General features: G+C 36.1%; 1 protein-coding gene across 2 annotated transcripts in view; it reads left to right on the plus strand.

Annotated features, from left to right (window-relative positions):
- Nucleotides 1–5,746: 5,746 nt before the first annotated feature.
- Nucleotides 5,747–20,000, plus strand: part of LOC135197878 (dual serine/threonine and tyrosine protein kinase-like) — a 110,211-nt gene continuing 95,957 nt past the window's right edge. Inside the window, exons 1-3 of one of the 2 annotated variants that reach the window (XM_064225081.1) lie at nucleotides 5,747–5,919; nucleotides 9,266–9,615; nucleotides 9,771–9,968. In XM_064225081.1, the coding sequence (XP_064081151.1) occupies nucleotides 5,793–5,919; nucleotides 9,266–9,615; nucleotides 9,771–9,968 (675 nt within the window). In that variant the 5' untranslated portion in view covers nucleotides 5,747–5,792. The remainder of the gene's footprint in view (nucleotides 5,920–9,265; nucleotides 9,616–9,770; nucleotides 9,969–20,000) is intronic. The other variant, XM_064225080.1, reaches the window with a different exon arrangement.

The following is a 20,000-nucleotide window of genomic DNA, read 5'->3' on the forward strand; positions in this document are numbered from 1 at the left end:
TTATTATTTAATCTCGCTACTTTTAAGGACTTTGGTCAGTACCTTGGTAGTTTGAGATTCATTTCCCGAGTTTTAATGTTCCGAGTCCAGTTTAAAGATCAGCCTGTTAGAATTTTGTCTCTAAATCTGTGAACTCAGAACTGCGATCAGAGGCACCGTGTAATCAAATTAAGATAATTTTAACTTCACCTTTTCTTCAAGGCAAACGTTTAATTTTGTCTTACCTAATATTTAACCCAAGCCAAATTTTCTCTTAAAGTTAAGTATATCTTAGTTTTACCAGACCACTGAGCCGATTAACAGCTCTCCCAGGGCTGGCCCGAAGGATTAGATATTTTTACGTGGCTCGGAACCAATTGGCCACCTAGCAACGGGACCTATACAGCTTATTGTGGGATCCGAACCACATTACACCGAGAAATGAATTTCTATCACCAAAAATATACTCCTCTAATTCCACGAACTTTGGACCACCGGATTGGTAGCCGAGCGCGAAAACCACTCGTCCCACGAGGAACATAAATTTTCTCTTTGATTATGATGAACGTGGTAGGTAGGTAGTACCACTAGCATTAAAGATTATTTCCTCAAATACGGTTTAACCTTAACTTTTTTCTAGGTCACAGGTCAATTTAAATTTAATTTTGATGAACCTTAGTAACTAGACTCTTCAGGATATGTAATTATTTCCCGGGATATTTTTTCCTCCTATTCATACGGTCACAGGTCTGTTGGAAAGGAGAATTGTTCCTTCGGTGTCAAAAATTATGATGGTTAGATCTTTGATTTTCAAAATATTCAAAATCATCACTTCATGAATCCAGATATTAATTCTAAAATGTTACATTAAAACCTTTGAAAAAATAAGAAGGGTATTCCTGTCTAATAATAATAACTATGATTATTCATAAGATGAAAGATACGATATTTTTTGTGCAATGTTCAAGTTTTTCGTAGATTTATGTCAGTCGACAGATCTATGAAACTATAGCAAGTTGGCATCGTAGCAATATCAAATTCAGGAACGAATTTTCCCTTTAAAAGATGGCAGGGATTTTGGCCTTCGGCGATAGACTAGATCTTAGGAGTAAGTGTTATCTTTTCCCTTATCAGTATTTGGTTATAATGATAGTAGTGACCTAAATGATTAGCTTGTATCGTCCGACGACCTTGGTCTTCGGACTTATAGAGATGTTTACAATGATGTGATGGGTACCATATTAAAGATGATTGCGTGTTGCGTAACTCTTCATGCGCGTAAAAGGAGTGAAACATAATCAGAAAATTACTGAAAAATTATATTTAAAAGCTTTTTTTTCAGGCTTTTCTGTTTCCTTATTCTTCAGTTCGTGACATTTTCTCATTCTGTTCTGTGCCACAGAACAGAATGAGAAATGCTGGGTATATAGCTTATATGAAGTTTAGGATTCTTACGTACTAATGATGATAGGAAGATATAATTTGTCTCAGAAGAAAGGATACCCCTTGAACGGCTGTTTCCTTTTATTGTCCTATTTCATTCCTAAAATGGTTGTTCTCTTCTCCCGATAAACATCTGCTTCTTTTTAAGGTAGTCCAGTATCACTTTCCTTTTACCATTATTCCACAGAGATGAAAGAGCCTCTTAGAGCCCTATGACAAAAAGGTAGTAGTACTCTTATGTTGATGAAACTGGTACAAATTCTTCCCAAGGCAAAGAGACGAAAACTACCAACTCAGTTTGGTTCTTATACTTGTTTTAAAGTTCTGGTATTTATTTTCGTGCTTCTGTTTTATCCTTTTTCACTATTCCTCCAACGCTTAAGAAACAGATTTTCGCGAGTTAGACCCTCCTTCTCTATTTTTCTCCACACTTTGAGATAGTCTGACATTGGTCGTAGATTTTAAGTTCAACTTATGCATGCACGATCCCCTCAAAGGTTTTGGTTTACTCGTCACAAGTGCGGTAAGGTGATAACCGAGTCATTAGATGACTGTTGCGGACCTTTCGGCTTTCACACCAGTAGAGCTGCAATGCTTTGTTATAACATTATAGATTGAGAGAGCTCCTGATGTTAACAAATCTGTGAATCTATAGACATAAAACAGTGTTTTCGTTCCTTCAAAAAAAAAAAAAATGGCTGTTACAAGCACAGAAAATTTCTCGATTAAGTGACTGGAACACAATTGTAGGTAAGTGAGGGAGAACAACAGCGAGAGAGAGAGAGAGAGAGAGAGAGAGAGAGAGAGAGAGAGAGAGAGAGAGAGAGAGAGAGAGAGAGTGGGGGGGTTGTCCATGACTGCTTGAGTGATATGCACCTCAACCTCTGAGAACTATGAAATCTGCCTCAGAAACACGCCATCTACTTTGCGAGGATTATTTTAGCGCATGAGGTAACGATTAAAAAGCTAACGCGTTCTGGCTCATACTCCCTCGAGTGCACTAAATTGCTTTTGTTGAATTTTGTGAATAAAAGAAATAAAGTCGTCACAAATAGCAAATCTGTAGGGACGTTTCAGTCATGTAAGAGAAATAAATGACGAATTTCATCCATAAAGTCTACCTGATCGTTTTATCCTTTACTGGACCCAACTGCCATGTCTCACATTCGTTGATTCCATTGTGTCTGTGGACAAAGAGTAACATATGAATATCGCCACAAAGACACGATTATTTCTTTCCTTGTCGTCATTGTAGAGGAGAATGTACTGAGCTCACGTGCCTTCTACAGGTATTTTCTCAGAATTTATCCTTGAGTTGGCAATGACAATAAGGAGATTCGCAGTAAGGGTTTAGGGTATTGTACGCATTATTTAAGGATCTTTGCAGTGTTCCTTCGGCCTCTAACTACACACTTTCATTCCTTTTTACTGTATTTCCGTTCGCTCTCTTCCTTCCATCTTACTTTAAAGCTTCTCCTAACAACTGTTATTTGAAACCTTTTATTCCCCTCAATTTCCCTTTCAACGCTGAATGACCTCATAGGTCACAGTGCTTGGCCTTTTTGCTTAAATTCTATATTTCATTCCGACAAGGAAATTGTAGAGTTATCATTAAGAGAAATATCGGTGGTGTTGATTTTCAAATTTGTCGTACCCTTCTAACTACGGATTTTGGAACTCCCTTCATTCTTCTGCGTTTTCGGCTTTCACGAATCTTGTAGCCCTGCACGTGTATAAACATGGATCTCTGGGCATCGGTAACCTAAATGTGATGCTGACGTTGTGATCAGCTAAGAACAATTTTCATAACCGTCCTCCAACGAGCCCCTCTCACGGTTCCATTATTCTTCTTCACTACTAAACGATGAAATGATTTAAGCCTTATCATAAAACCAACACCACTGTTATTATTCTTATTATTATGATTATTTTATTACAAATGTATAGTACTATGTAGATGCATGTAATCAAATTGCTTAAACTTTATGTATAGAACGATGGTCACAAGAAAGAAATAAGAAAGAGGTGGCTGAAGAGGGCCGTCTTGACACACACACACACACAATGATAGAAGTGCATTATCGCACTCTGATATAATAAAAAGAAATTCAAGAATACTGTGATATGAAATGCCTGAAAAAAAATCATATGTGTGTATATATATGAATATGTAACTCTTTTTTTTATACATAAATATTAAGCCATATTTATGAAAGCTTAGAGAAACGTATTGCTTAAAATCACATGTACTACATTAAAAGCGCGTCTCGGGGATCAGCACAGTCCTCTTCAATGGGCGTTTAAGACCTCGATCGTAACTATTCTCATGTTCGAAAATTAAGATATTACATCAACCACTGTTATTTAAGAAATGGCGAAAACTAATGAAAGGTCAAAAGTGGCGCAATTACTCTAGAAAAAAAGAACATGTATTTGAGGTTTTCGGCTTCTTCGATCGGAATGTAACAGATAGAATAATCAACGGTTATCAGTTTAATAAAGCATGTACATCATCATCATTAGTTATCATCCCGGTTTAAATTTGATGGACCTCCTACTGATCCTAATTTATCCCTTCAAGTAGGTACTTTTTACCTGTAAATTATTCCTGTATATCTAGGTTTCTTCTCGACACTTCTGGTGGAATTACGGCACTTGCTTGGATTGCACATTTTAAAGATTCAGAAAACAATCGATGCTTACAAGCCTTAACAACAAGTCTGCCCGACAATAGAAGACAGAGGATGGTCCCGGGATTAATTCTGATAGTGTTAGTAAAGGAAGGATATTATGTACTGAAGGAGCAAAGAACTGAATGTTTCATAAGGCATAAGGCACGTAACACAATGTAATTAAGAATTTATTTATTTATTGCGCCGAAGTAATATAACAGCGAACAACTATGGAATGAACAGGAAGTAACGGCAGGTACTGAGGCAATGCACGGATTTATATGGCTTACTCCTCCTTTTGAATAACCAACACTGTTATGGACGAGAAGGAGAAAGAGGGGAGATTTGAAATATTATTTACCTGTCATTTTCAGGTAGTGCTTGATGGGCAGAAAAATCGTTGATGAAAAAAAGAGACATTGGTGAAAATTTATGAATAAACTATAATAGACAGGATATAAAATAACTCTTAAATTGAGTGTTACTGAGTCAAGTAAAACGTCGGTGTAAAGGTGCTAAATAGGGGATTCTTATTTTATTGCCATTTAACTTAATTACATCTCTTTCTTTCGTTTAGACCTTACCCATTTTATCTATCTCAGTTCCCCTTCAGCCTTTATCCCACTAAATGTAAGTCTCTTAAAGTGTCCCTAAAATGTTAGGATACTCAAGTTATAGTTTTTTTACACGTCACAGTAAATAATTTATCATTATCCTTATTTCCTATCGTTTGCCGTTGATCTTAGTCGTAACAACCTCATATTTATTATTTAAAGTTATGGTCGATATTACACTTTCCCTTCCGCACTATTTCACTTATATCTAACTTAAATAAAAATTGCATTGCGTCACCTCAATATGTAATCAAGAGCAATGTTGTATATAATGGATCAAACAGACACACGCCACTAATAATTTTATGTAAAATTTGAATATCGCTCTTTACGCAATATCCCGTTTAAAAGTTACCTCCTCTATGATGCTTTATGCCTGATCATATCATAGGGCATTATTAGATTCTATAACAAAGGGTGGTCTAAGAACTATAAAGATGAGTACATCACGACTTCCATCACACTGCCATCCCTAAACATTTTATAGGTTGCCTCATATTAAACTCCAATCCAGCTGAACTCTGTGCCCCCAAGCTTCCATTTTATAAGTATAATATCGATATTTTTTTCTTTATATGTGTAATATCTAACTATGTATTGAAGCCTACACACAGTGTTTAAATCTAATGTAAAAGATTTATTTTTATTTTTTGGACAAGTCTTCACCGAATACATAAGCTAAAAGATTTATTTTTATTTTTTGGACAAGTCTTCACCGAATACATAAGCAATTACTTTTATTTGGTCAACTTGTTACCCATATCATATGAAATAGAATATAAATGATATCTGATAATTTTAATTGTCACATGAGCACTAAGCCAAAAAAATAGTTAAGATACGTTCACTACAGAATAAAAGCAGAAAGGACCAAGCAATGATATTACACAAAGACCCGGTACTGCATTAGTTAGTTAGATTTAGCTAGCCTCGTGCAGGCACGGGTGTTACATCATCCCTCAATTAGAATTTGCAATAAAAATGAGTTCCCCAAGTAAAGGTCCTTCGTTTTCTATGACTCCTCTTCTTCTTGCAGGATGAAGAACCTTGTGATCAGTGAGGCAGATGTAAACAATTAGTGAGGATGGCCGCGGAAGGTCTTGTGGTGGAGTTTCAAAAATTTAATAAAAATGCCAGACATTTGAAACGTCTGCAACGGGAAACTTTACAGTCGATAGAAGACGTCGGTGTTTCGGGAAATATTGGTCCAGGTAAATTCTCATGTAGTGTCATGCTGTGATATAAGGCTGTCTTCCATTTGTTAGCCACCGCACCCTTGTGTTTGTTGTGAGCGACATTTGACAGCTCTGACGTAGCCTGTGTGATGAGGGGGATTATCTTATTAATTTTATTATTAATTTGATATATGGGTGAACATCTTGAATTGGGAGTTATGCATGTGCCGTAAAGCGGGGTTAGATTAGGCAAGCTTAGTAGCTAGCTATAGCTTACCTACACTACTAGTTAGTAAAAGGTAGGGAGCTACAAATTCTTTAGCCTTAGCCTAGGTAAGTCTAGGCTAGGCTACCTAAAATCACATGTACTACATTAAAAGCGTATCTTGCATTTTCGGTGTATGATTTTTTTTTTTTTTTTTTACTTTACCTAGCTATTACCTAGTAGGTAGTATGGTTCTCAATAGCCTATTGGATTTTTTTGCTTTGTTCGAAGATTTTAATATGGTCAATTCTAAAAGCTTACCTGAAGTCTATAAAGCAAATTTACTGTTCCTGGAGTACTACCTGTGTATACTACCTAGTAGTTCCAACGTTCATTCCTGAGAGCTGGTACCTACTAGGTAAAGATGTTTTTGCAAATACCTAGTATACTACCTAGGTGTCATATAAAAAACTTATGAAATTTCAAGAAATAGAGCCTAATGGGTATTTCTGGTGGGGAAAACCACCAGTGAATGTAATTCGGAATGATCGGAGGTGTAGGCTGTACCTCACAGGCAGTAAAGAAGTTAACCCTGTTCATGTCTACCCATGGTAGTAATCATCAATTATGTATGATGCGTGATGTAGCAGGAACAGTGAAAAGAATGATTTTAACCTCGTAATCTTGGATGCTCTATCCAGACCAGACCATGAAGATTTTTCTCTCCCCCTTGGTTCCACCCAGCTGGCCCAAGAATGCCATTCTTAAGTCATAGAGTGAAATATGTACAGTGATGCTTCATAGTTGTAGTGTGAAAATATGTTGGTAATTTAGCATTAGACTTTATGAAGTTTGATTATTTGTAGAGACATAATTGCCATAAAGAGAATAAAAAAAAAACTCCCATAGGCACTCATCATTTTATGTCAAAAGCACCTGTTGCCACCTATGTTAAAGAACATTTAAGTGGAACGCCTTCAGAACAATAACACTAGACAGAGAAAATGATGCAAGCTTACACATCTTTAATACTAAATATAGTATAACACCCATTATTCACCTGGCCCCTGTAACCAATCAACCATTTCTGATACTATTTAAAGAAGATGGATTTTACTTAAAGTGTCATAATATTACATTTCCAGTAATGAGCTAATAAACTGATAAAACTGAAAGATAGCCTAGCTAACCACATTACTCTGCTTACCACAGTGGTAATTTTATAAAGGCCAAATGGTAAAATGGAGTTAGATGGCCTTTCCAGCTATCCAAAGGTCCCAGTGCTTCATATTTTGTTCAAGCTGAAAGGTTAGAAACAAAATTGATAGGGCAGAAATTGTAGTTTCTATCCATAAATGCTTTAAACGCTTGAAAGGTGTCCCTTACCTGTCACAAGGTGCTGTGAATTGTTGTGCACTTGGGTATCATACAATGCCATATATTTAACCTTTCATAAGGGGCCTTGTATAACAGGAAGTTTGTCCCAACTTTCACAAGGAACCTTGTCCTCCCTAACATGTCACAAAGGATTATGCATTGCAAGGAGCCATGTCGCTAACCTGTCAAAAGGAGACATGCATTGCAGAACATCATGCCCTTATTCTGCCAAATAGGGCAATGCATCACAGGATGTGTCCTTAGCCCATCACAACAGGCTAAAAATCACATAATGATGTGAACTTCTTAACCTGTCACAGGGGACTGTTTTTCACAAGGACCGATGTCCCTAATCCATCTCATGGGATTATTTCCCTAAACCATCCTGGCAGGGAATAGATGATAGTTATAAATATTTAAAATAAACATTGTCAATATACACTAACTTTATTCACTGACAGCTGGGACAAATTACAGTTCTGGGTAGAACACATTTCCAAAATAATTCCAAGCTTTGAACATTATCCTTTCAATAAGAAAAAGCATGAACTAATCTTATGATAAATGAGAAAATATTTGCCACAGACTCCATGGCCTAACTTACTTGAAAACCAGCCATCCAGGTATTTTCAGTCTGTGAATACAAAAAAAAATATATGGGTTAACTGATGAAAATGCTCCCAAAAACATTTGTTATTAGCTTTTGAAAATGTTGTCATTATAAAGAAATTGACAGAGGGCATCAAATGAGAATGTACTTTTACGAAAGGGTGATAAACTAATAGTCATAATAAGTATGGAGGCATTAAATAAGCAAATTAAAGTTTTAATTTCTGCAGCTAACCAGTATATTGGAAATTACTGTATACATTGAAACAGAAATGACATAGGTTGTTGCATGTAAAATAATGCCATGAAAATAATGTTATCCTGTGGTTGTGATTTAGTGAATGTTGCTAGCCAAGAAGTATTTTTTGTTAATTAGAGTAAGCTGTTATAATTTACTATTAACTTTATTCTCTGACGGCTTGAAATTTTTCATACATTGCAGGGGTATGATGTTTGGCAATAGATACAATAATGATAGTCTGCCAAGTTGTGTAAGTATCAAAGATAAGGTGGATGTAATGATGATATAGGATGCATCCTATCTTAACTAGTTGACTACCATATCTTATTTGCAAAAAGTGGAATTCATTTTCATGTTGTATAAGGTGGTGAAGTGCTGTGATGAGTGCATATATATATATATATATATATATATATAGTATATATCTATATATATGTACTATAAAATATTCTAATTATTTCTTAAATTTACAGTAGGATTTTTTTTGCTAGATATTTTATGTAGTTTAGACACCCTCCCCTATCTTGTTTACTGGTATGTATACATCATTCCTGACATATCCTCCAGGATTGCTAGAAGTTCTGAACATATTGGGAGAGGTGGAGGGGGATGTTGGAGAATTATGTGCAGGTGTCTGGATGTTAACAACATCCCAGGGCCTTTATCTGACTGACTAAATTGTTTGAATGATTGGTATCATTTTTCATAATGTGCAAATCAATGCATCAAAGAAGTTGTTTATTGTTTTCTTCTTTACAGTATTTCACAATAGTTTTGTTTATAATTATCTTTTATTTTTTTCCCCTTAAGAATATTTTACGTCTTAGAAACTTAATTATCAAGTCAGATACCTTTATTTAGATTTTGCTTGAAAGTATTCCCAATATGAATGATATTGGGTTATCTAGTTTTTGTATTCTTTCAGACCTTTGTTTTTTGTATTCTTTCAGATCAACTTGCAGAAATTCGTTTTAGTGAAATAGAGCTTAGTGAACTTCGACATGTATTGGGTGTGCCCCCATGTATAATAGTGGCTGGACAGGATGCTTACAGTAAAGTTGTAGTGGTTACACGGCTTTTGGCAGAACAGGTGCTGCCAATTGTACCTAATGCTCATCCAGGAAAAGCATGGAGACCCATTAGATTAAAGCATTCTCATACCCGTATAGTGAATTTGTCCACACCTGAGCAAGATTCTCATGAAGAAGGTTATGAACTTGTTCGTTCTCTCCATGCACACTCTCGTTCTTGGGGCACGGTTCCTAGGGCAGATGTGGAACTAGACCAACACACATTACAGGTATGTACAGTATGGAAGGGGGATTCAATTTTTTTTTTATTGGCATTTATTAGTACATTGTATAGTGTAAATGTTCATGTGATAAGTGTCAAAGTTTTGGAATATTTTTTTTTTCTGTTGTTTTTAAGATTTCACATAATTTTTCTTTTTAAAAGGACCCAGTCTTGAGCAGTGCAACACTAGAAGTTGGTCTGAACCACCCCTTGTTAAAAGAAGGTGTCCAAGTGGTGATTACACCCACTCTGCCCCATACTCATGGTCATACCACAACTTCACAGTACCTTAAGACACTCTTACCTGAAGTCCTTCCCATCATCATTTATGCAATTTCCAGGGATAATTTGACATTTGAAGTAAGTACAGTATTTATCTGTTTTATGATCACTTATGTGAGTACTGTTGTGCATTTAGATATTTCTTGTGTAATTCAGATACCATGCTGTCAAGTTCTTTGCATGTTACTTTTGCCACCTTCCTGGAGAAGTTCTTGAAATGTAAGATTTGGCTAGTAATGTTTGTAGGTGCGTAACTGCTTACATGTTGCCACTTCATTTGTAGTCAGATGTGTTGAGGATGAATTTTCATCTAAAATTATGTTCATATACAGTGGACATCCCTGTATTTGTGGGGGATGTGTACCAGACCCCCCACTTGCCAAATACGTACCTAGAATCAGAGAATACTTGGAACCCCGATAAAAATGCTTAAAACTGCCTATTTTGTTACTTCAAACTCAAGGAAAACCCACTAAAAATTCTTATATACCTGTTTTTTTTAATAGTTATAGTTTTACCACAAAAAGTGCATTTAATCATGAAATTTATATGAAAATTTAGTAATTTATGGATATTACTCATAGAAAAATACAGCAAATATGCAATTTTCCAGTGAATAATGGGTATAAGGTCCATAGAGAAATCCGTGAATATGTGAATCAGGAGTTTGCGAATAGCAGGGGTTGACTGTATGATGCTTTTTGAGGGAATGTGTGATGATTTCAGTTCCTTTTAATGAAATGAGTAGAAAAGGGGTCATGCTTTACATATGCTTTGCAAAAGAAGTTATAAAATATGTTTTGTTGGTGTTACAAGTATTACCATAAGAATGTTCTTGACTGTGATAGAGTAGCTTAGGTCATATCATGGAATATGTACTATCATTCATTGTTGTAAATAATAACACTGGGTTAACATTTTTGCGAATGGAGTTACTCCAGAGCATAAGATTTGATTCAAACCTTCTTATTATTAGTTGCTTTACTTGACAACTGAAGTCCATCATTTGTCTTTCATGGGGATGACTGCATGTACAGAATTGGTTTTGCAGTGAGGAGTGGAAATTGGATCAAGATATAGTAGTTAGTTGAGAGCAATGCAGTGAGGACTTAGTGTACTCTCTTCTTGTTCAGCCTGTTCACTAATTTATTCAATTTCCCAATTTTTTACTAATACAATTTGCCACTCTGTTCATATAGTTTGCCAAAGCTCTTTCTAAAATCAACCATTTTTGTTTATTTCAACAATAATCCCCTTCTTTTGTTTTCATTTAACATCTCATCAAAGTATTGTTTTGTATTAACTCATAGTTTATTGCCTTCGTATAGACATTTATTTATTTCTGTCAACATCTATCATGTTATTTATCATCCTTGTCAGTCTAGAGAGATATTTTTTCACAACTTTACTTTTAGATTTTTGTGACAGTTGCACATTTAGAATAAAATTTATTTCTTCAGCATCCCACATATCTTGTACTGATATTGCACATAACCATAAAAGGGATAAAATGCTACATCTGAGTTTTGAAAATGCTTAGATGTATTAAGAAGAGGAGGAATGGGGTGGTAAGGATTTACCTAGGTATGTTGGATGCTGGATGTTTTGGCAGTGCGCACATGACTAGGAGCAACAAAGTGATTACATATGGTGTAGTTGAAAGGTGTAGAGCAAGGGATTGCTTGGTGTTCATAGTGTCAAGAAGTCTCCAGGCAGATGAAAGAGTACATAAACATGTGTTACTTTGAGAAATGTTTGGTAAAGGTTGAGTTTGGCTGAACAAAAAGTTGCTGTTGTAAAGGTAGGTGACAGAAAGATAGCATTTGGCAAGTGTGTGATTCCTGCAGTAAATGAGAATGGAAAATCCTCTGAAAATATCTTCTGAAATGAACATGAGAAAAAGGAAATGGTGAGAAAAAAGTCTTTTAGGTTGTGTTAGTACAAAATAGATGGAAGACACAGCGGTAAAAGTCGGGTTGTGTGCCTAATAAGAATGTATAAAGCAAGCCTAGATGAGAGAAAGGTTCCAATATGGATGGCTGAAGAGTAAGTTTGGTTGGTTGATTCAGGAATTCTGGAAGTAGTGTAATAGATGATAGTAAGATTAAAGAAATCGTGAGTTACAGGATAGATGCAATTAGGTATGGGGGTTGATGTGCAAAAGACTTGGAAGAGACTTGGAGTGTCAGGGGATGTCATGATAGTATTGCATATAAAAACTCATCTATATGAAATTAAAGTGCAAATGTTGAAAGAGAATGAAATGGTAATGGGTACTTTGTTAAAATGAATTGTGTTCTAGTATATAAGCCATATGGAAATGAAACGATGAGAAATAAGAAAATACATAGAAGTGCAAAAGAAATCTGAGTAGGTGAAAGATTGGAGTATTGTATATTTAGATGATTTGGTCATGTGAAAAAAGAGAGAAGAATACTAATGTGATAAAAAATGTAAGGGACAATAGGGTGGTGATAAATGTCATATGGAAGTCTTTTGAGGGGCAAGGAAGTGACGAAACCCTAGAAAGGGCTGTATATGCTTGAAAGGTGTATGAGAAAGCAAGGGCTTCAATGTCCGGGAAGAAATTTCGATTGTGTATATAAGATGGCGGTAAATGGCACTTTGTTTATGTAGTGGTGGTTTGACACGAACGATGAGCCCTCTGTGTAGGTACATGAAGGAGCTAATGTTTTGCAAGTTTTTCATGATTCAGCAGAAATGACATTGAGCAATAGCATAATTTCTCTCTCTCTCTATGTATATATGTATGTATATAAAAAGCCCATTAAAACAATCTGGTTTAAAGCTAAGGACTATATTTTGGTGGACTGACTCTCACCCTTAGCAGTGAATGACAGAAGTTACATTGGCAAAATATATAGCGGGAGATATGCTCTTGGTTGATGCCTGGGGTCACCACTAAGCTTCATCATTGCCTTAAGGAAGATATTGTCTGTAGGGTTAGAGTCCTAGATGCCATCGGAAAGGTTGATCCTATTATCTTGTTGTTTTATGAGTGAAGATTCTACCATGTGACATTTGTATTGACAGCTGCTTTTGTATAAAATTCGAGATTGGATTGGAACTCATCCCGAATTTTATACAAAAGCAGCTGTCAATGCAAATGTCAGATGGTAGAATCTTCACTGATAAAACAAGTTGCTAGGATCAAACCTTTCCAGTGGAGCCTTGGACTCTGACCATATAGATAATATCTTCCTCAAGGCAATGATGAAGCGGATTAAGAGAATTAACAGAACCAGCATCAGCATCGGCTTAGCGGTGACCCCAAGCATCACCTACAGGCATATCTCCACTATATATTTTGCCAGTGTAACTTCTTCCTTTATTCACTTCTTGATAAGGGTGGGGTCAGTCCACCGAAATATTGTCCTTAGCTTTAAACCAGAGTATTTTAATGGGCCTTTTATACTTGGGACTTATCCTGTTTTAACATAAGAATTTATTTACATGTATGTATATATATATATATATATATATATATATATATATATATATATATATATATATATGTGTGTGTGTGTGTGTGTGTGTGTGTGTGTGTGTGTGTGTGTGTGAGTGTTGTGAGTGTGTGAAATTTAATCGCCCTGGGAGAATTGAATAAAACTTATTCACTCTTGATCACTGGTGTGTGTGTCATATCTTCGGTTTGGCTGATGATGACTGATTACTGAATCATCTTTTTGTGATGACTATGGCTTTTAAAGACAGGCCTTCCTCAAATTTTTACTAGGACGTATATCTCTTATATAAGCCCGAAAATCTCAGGCTCTTTCCCTTTGACCTTGCCATGTAGCCTACTGGTCATTTATGCTGCACTGATGTTTTTGAAATGGGTGTACCAGTCTTAACGACAAATTATATCATGACTATTACATGGTATTTTATAAGCACCATAATCGTCTGGTTTTACACTTGATAAACCGGGAATGTTAACTGGGCAAGATTATTTTTTATGACACCCGTGGGATTATATCGTAAGTCTTCTAAGAGATTGATTGCATATATGAAAGAATCTTTTCTTAGTATGAGAGCAGTTTCTAAAAATGGGAGTTTGTCGTTTTTTTTCTCGTTCGTACTATTATGGTTTGAAGAACGGAATGAGCTATGTTGGGGTTTATTAAAAAGCGCCGTCTACGTCTAGTCTCCTTATCTGTTGTCCCAGAACGTGAATACCTACTATGTTATCAACGTATTTGAGCCAGAATTTATTTCGAAATATTTCTTATAAAACGTTCGCCGTGAAGCGGGAGAGGTTTTTGTTTATGAAAGTCACCAGTTAAGAAAATGAACGTGATTAATTATTTTTACACTATTTTCCGGTATTCCCAGGTTATTTGGAAACATGATTTTTACGGGGAATATTTGGAAGCAGGTATTTTGCCGTCTGTTGAGCCACAAACATGAACTGGCTTGGATTCGACGTTAATACCTTTATATTTACTTTCTGAGATAACTTGCCGAAATTTCATTGTATTTTAACGCGCGACTCCACCGCGCAGATACATTCATTTTTTTTTTATGAACTATTCTTTTTTTTTTTTTTTTTAATTGTTTTGGATATTTCCTTGCAGTAAACGTGACTTTTGTTGTTGTTGATCGCTTGTGTCAAATAGTAACAGTGGTAATAATAATAATCATTCAATTTTTTATGTAAATGGCGAGGTAACGCAGTGATGTTACACTGATTCTCTTTAGAGAGCGATGAGTCGCCAAGAAATCTTTTACATCCGATTAAGTTGACAATAAAAAAGACTATTCTTGTAGGAGTATGAAATATAAAAAAGTAACACAACCGATATTTTTTACACAGTATAAAGTGATGTTGGTCGACGACGCATCATTGAATCTGTTGTTATTATTAAAGAAAGGGTTGGTCAATCCGGTGTTGGGAAATAATTATTAAAAAAGAGTTGGTCATTCAGGGGTAGAGAAACGTCTCCATTTATTTTCTTTGTTTATGCCGTTACTGGTGAGGCATTTGCGGGACTGGAAACCGTGTCCCCACCCCCCACCCCCGCCAACCAGAGCCGTATGTATATACGGCTCTTTTGTCTACTTAGGCTGCGTAATTGGATGTTGTTTCGTTCGCGTTCTACGCTCAGGCATTGTAGTTGAGTACATACAAGGTAATCATGTCCCTGGTTATTGTTCTAGGCCTAAGAAGTGTTGACTGATTGTTTATTTATATAGTTAGAACGTCATTACCTTTGAGGTCGATCGTTAGTTGAGTAACAGCTCCCTTGGAGTAACTTGATTAACCTGAAGAGAGGTTTGGGACGCAAACAAGAACTGAGGGCAATCCCAAGTTTTTTTTTTTTCCCTTCTAATATCTTGTACAGCCTGGTGCACAAAGAGAACATTATTCTTATACCCACTTCTGATTTCATATTTATGTTGACTTGTTCTGACTTAATTCCTTATTCGTCCTGCCCTAATAAGGTAAAAAAAAGTCTACACATGCCATAAGTAGGCATCTTACGGGCTGCTCTAGGAGCAAGACTTCGTAGCCTTCGAAACTGGCTTGGTAGGCTCAAGGCCTTGGTAGGCTCACGGTCTAATTATACCTAGACCAGGCTCACGGTCTAGTTATACCTAGACCGTGGGTAGGCTCTTCGTTGGGGATGACTCACTGGGGTTGATGTCAGTCACCGCCTTGATTCTCGGCTCGGCCAACGTGGAATCGGAAGAGTTTATTTCTGGTGATTCATTTTTCGATATAATGTGGTTCGGATCCCACAATAAGTTGTAGGTCCCGTTGCTAGGCGACCAATTGGTTCCTAGCTAGCCACGTAAACATATCTAATCCTTCGGGCCAGCCTTAGGAGAGCTGGTAATCAGTTCAGTGGTCTGGTAAAGCTAAGATATACTTAACTATTTTATCGGCCATGAATGATCTGCTGAAACTTAAAAGAGGGTTCAGGAGCAAGTGTTAGAATAAAACGTGTGATTCTCGTCTTTTCCTGGGTTACGTCATTTGGCTTTAGACTGGTTATTGCTGGGGTACTTCATACTTAATCGTTAATTAATCATGATTCTCTTTTATACTGGTCAATCCCTGTATCTCTTAGTTTTCGTTTTCAGCAAAAGGGAACTATTTGTCTGTCCGGTTTCAGATCTTCGTAATTGTAGAGGCTAGAGGACTGCAAATTGTTATGTCGATCATCCACCCTCCAATCATCAACTATACCAAATTGCAGCCCTCTAGCCTCAGTAGTTTTTAATTTATTTAAGACTAATGTTAGCCATGATCGTGCCTCTGGCAACGCTATAGGATAGGCGGTCTGTGGTTGAAAGTTTCACGGGCCGGGGCTCATACAGCGTTACACGCTGCACAGAAAACTGGATTGCGCCCAAGTATCTTTGGAGCATTTTATTTTTTATTGTCTTCATGTATATTGACCCTGAAATATGTTAGCACACAGCACTCAGATTGTCTCTTATCAATTTAATAACCGAACGCGTCTGTGTCTGGACCTGAGAAAGCTGCCCACAATCCCTCAGTTTAGAAGAATGTTTTTGTAAAGACAATTTGTTCTTGTTAAGGGCGAAGCCTTGTTACGGTTTCTGCAAACCGTGACCCCTTCATATTCTCTGTCTGTCATCATACGTTGCAACCTCTCCTAACAATTGTTTCATAGCGCAACTGCGAGGTTTTCCTCCTTTTACGCCTTTCTATTCTTTTATTCTCAATTTTCCTTTCAGCGCTTGGCTCTGGCCTGAATTTTATATTTTATTCTCTTCTATATTCCGCGCAGCTACGCCACGAGCACTCAGTTTTGCAGGATTTCTCAGTAGTAAAGGGCTGCAAATCTGACATATTCATAAACCCTGTTCGCTGAATGTGCCAAGAAAACTATTATGACTGCTTTGTCTGTCCGCCCTCAGATGTTAAAAACTACTGAGGCTAGAGGGCTGCAAATAGGTTTGGTGATCATCCATTCTCCAGTCATCAGACATAACAAATTGCAGCCCTGTAGACTTAGTAGTTTTTATTTTTATTTAAAGTTAAGGTTCGTCTGTCTGGCAGCGCTTTCCGGAGGCGTGCGACACATCACTCCAGAGCGTGTGGGGAGTAACTGAGGGTTGCGAGGTCGACATGTCATACTCGTACCTGATAGTTTTAGACAGCACTATAAGCTGTACAGAAAACCCGATTGCGCCGAAGTAACTTAGGCACATTTTTTGCTTGATTAGTTTACTGCTGCCTCGGTCAGTCGCATTCTAACTATGTAACCTGTTGCATGCCAGTTACACACCAGGCGCAGTTGGTCTCCTTTCCAATTTGATCAGGACAGGTTGTTGAGGCAGGTCTCTTTATGGCTGGGTTTTTCGTATGAAGAGGTTGTTTTCTGTTATCTCTTCATCTCAGGAATTGAAGTGGGTATTATAAGCAGTCAATGTCCCTCGCTGTTGAACTTGTCAGTTCCAGAGGTCCGCTATTCCTCACGCTGTTGTTCTGTGGAAGAGTCTCTCTGAGGATGTAGAAACAATTCTCCTCCTTATTTTGATAATTTAACTACATTTTTTTAAACTTTATTTTTTCCTATCTAATGACGGATCACCCCCTTCCTGTACTTCCTATTACCTTCTGTTATTTCTTCCAAATGAACACCTATATTCATTGGAAACTTGAATTTCAAGTCAGTGGCCCCTGTGGGCTTGTTCCATATGAACCCTTTAACGCCGAAGGGGTATAATAATAATCGTCTCCCGTGTGCCGGCAGGGTCTGGGAGTGAGCGCCGAAGCGGAAAAAATGTTTTTTTTTTTTTTTTTTTTTTTTTTTTTTTTTCTCTCCAAATCACAGCACGCTAAGTTTTCAAGATTAAGAGTTCATTTTTGGCTCCTTTTTTGTCATCGCGTGAAGTTTAGTATGCAACCATCATAAATGAAAAAAAATATTATCATATATAAATAATGGGATATATGATAGCGCGAAAACAAAATTTCATATATAATTGTATTCAGATCGCGCTGTGAACAAAACGGTTAAAGCTAACGAGTTAATTTTTTCCATTGTATTATACACTAAATTGCGATCATCTTGGTATATAACACATTGTAAAACGATCAAGGCAACACAGAGAAAATATTATCACAAAATGGTGCATGAATTCGTAATGCGCGGACGTTAAAAAAAGCTGTTTTCAAAAATTCACCATAAATCGAAATATTGTGCTAGAGACATCCCGTTTGTTGCAAAATGAAGGTAATTGATTGAATATTACTAGACTGTAAGTGTTGTAGCTTACAATTGCAGTTTTTGACCATTTCGGTCGAGGTAAAGTTGACAGAAGGACGAATTTTTTCTATTTATCGTTATTTATATGAAAATATTCCAAAACTGATAAAAGTTACAACCATAGGTTGTTTATTGTTGTATTCTACATTAAATTGCGCACATTTTCATATATAAAACTTTATGTAACGGCTAATTTAAAATGGTGCAAATATTACGACAATCGGAAGAAAAAATTTATGATTTTTTCGGAAGATTTACCGCTCGGACGTAAGGAAAAAGTTTATTTCATAAATTCACCATAAATCGAAATATTGAGTTAGAGACTTCCAATTTGTTGAAAAATAAAGGTAAATGATTGAATATTACTAGAATGTAATAGTTTTAGCTTACAATTGCGTTTTTCGACCATTTCGGTCGAGTCAAAATTGACCGAAGGTTGATATTTTGGCACTTATCGTTATTTATATGAAAATATTTCAAAACTGATAAAAGCTACAACCATGGGTTGTATTTAGTTGTATTCTACATGAAATTTCACACATTTCCTTATATAAAACTTTATGTAACGGCTAATTTAAAATGGTGCAAACATTACGACAATCGCACGAAAAATTTCTGATTTTTTCGGGAGAGTTACCGCGCGGACGTAAGGAAAAAGTTTTTTCCATAAATTCACCATAAATCGAAATATTGTGCTAGAGACTTCCAATTTGTTGTAAAATGAAGGTAAATGATTGAATATTACTAGAATATAAGAGTTTTAGCTTACAATTGCGTTTTTCGACCATTTCGGTAGGGTCAAAGTTGACCGAAGGTTGAAATTTTGGCACTTATCGTCATTTATATGAAAATATTTCAAAACTGATAAAAGCTACAACCATGAGTTGTTTATTGTTGTATTCTACATGAAATTGCGCACATTTTCATATATAATACTCCATGTAACGGCTAATTTAAAATGGTGTAAAAATTATGTCAAAGTGACGAAATAATTTCTGAGATGTGTCGCTGATACTTTTTAGTGCGAGAAGAAAGAAATTCGCGCTTGCGCGCCTGCGTAACGATTGTAAACAAAACAACCCCTTGATCCGTGAGCTCCCAGCATCCCCCAAGGCGCGTGATTCAAAAGTTTTCGCCTAGTAGGCCTATAACTATTTTTCCGCGAATTTTTAAAAAAACTTTTTTTATATCGACGTACCATAGGTCCAATCGGCATCCAACAGACAATTTAATACGTCCAATTGGCGTTAAAGGGTGAATAGGGTTCATCTTCGGCATAAAAATAAAAATAATAACTTTAATGACTTTTGAAAGGAGAGAATGCAGTCAAATATAAATTGAAGCTTTAGTTTAGAATGAATGAAAAAGTATTTTTGTTTATCAGAAAATGTTTGACTCGCCCAATGTGCATTTCTAAAGTGGAAGTACCGTTACAAACCAGTTATTAAGTGTACGACAAGTGGAAGTTTGATCAAGAAATCTAGATGAAATCACTCTATGGACATTCGCATGAATCGAAAAAACGGCCATTCTTTTATTTTTTTATTTTATTTATTTTTTTTGCTGATCGTCATAATTTCTCAATTTATTTATGTCTGTCAGTGGCAAGGCATTTTGAGATTATTTATTTCTTTGACATAAATAGTAGGCAATAAGAATGGGATTTTAATGCTCTGAGAATTGTGTCTCTAGGGATCTGTTCATATATATATATATATATATAATCTATATATATATATATATATATATATATATATAATTTATATATATATATATTATAAAGGCAAAAATCCATGAAGGAAAAATGAAACTATGGAGTACCACTGCAAAGGCTTTCGACTCG

This window comes from Macrobrachium nipponense, chromosome 21 (assembly GCF_015104395.2).
Source record: "Macrobrachium nipponense isolate FS-2020 chromosome 21, ASM1510439v2, whole genome shotgun sequence".
Taxonomy (NCBI): domain Eukaryota; kingdom Metazoa; phylum Arthropoda; class Malacostraca; order Decapoda; family Palaemonidae; genus Macrobrachium; species Macrobrachium nipponense.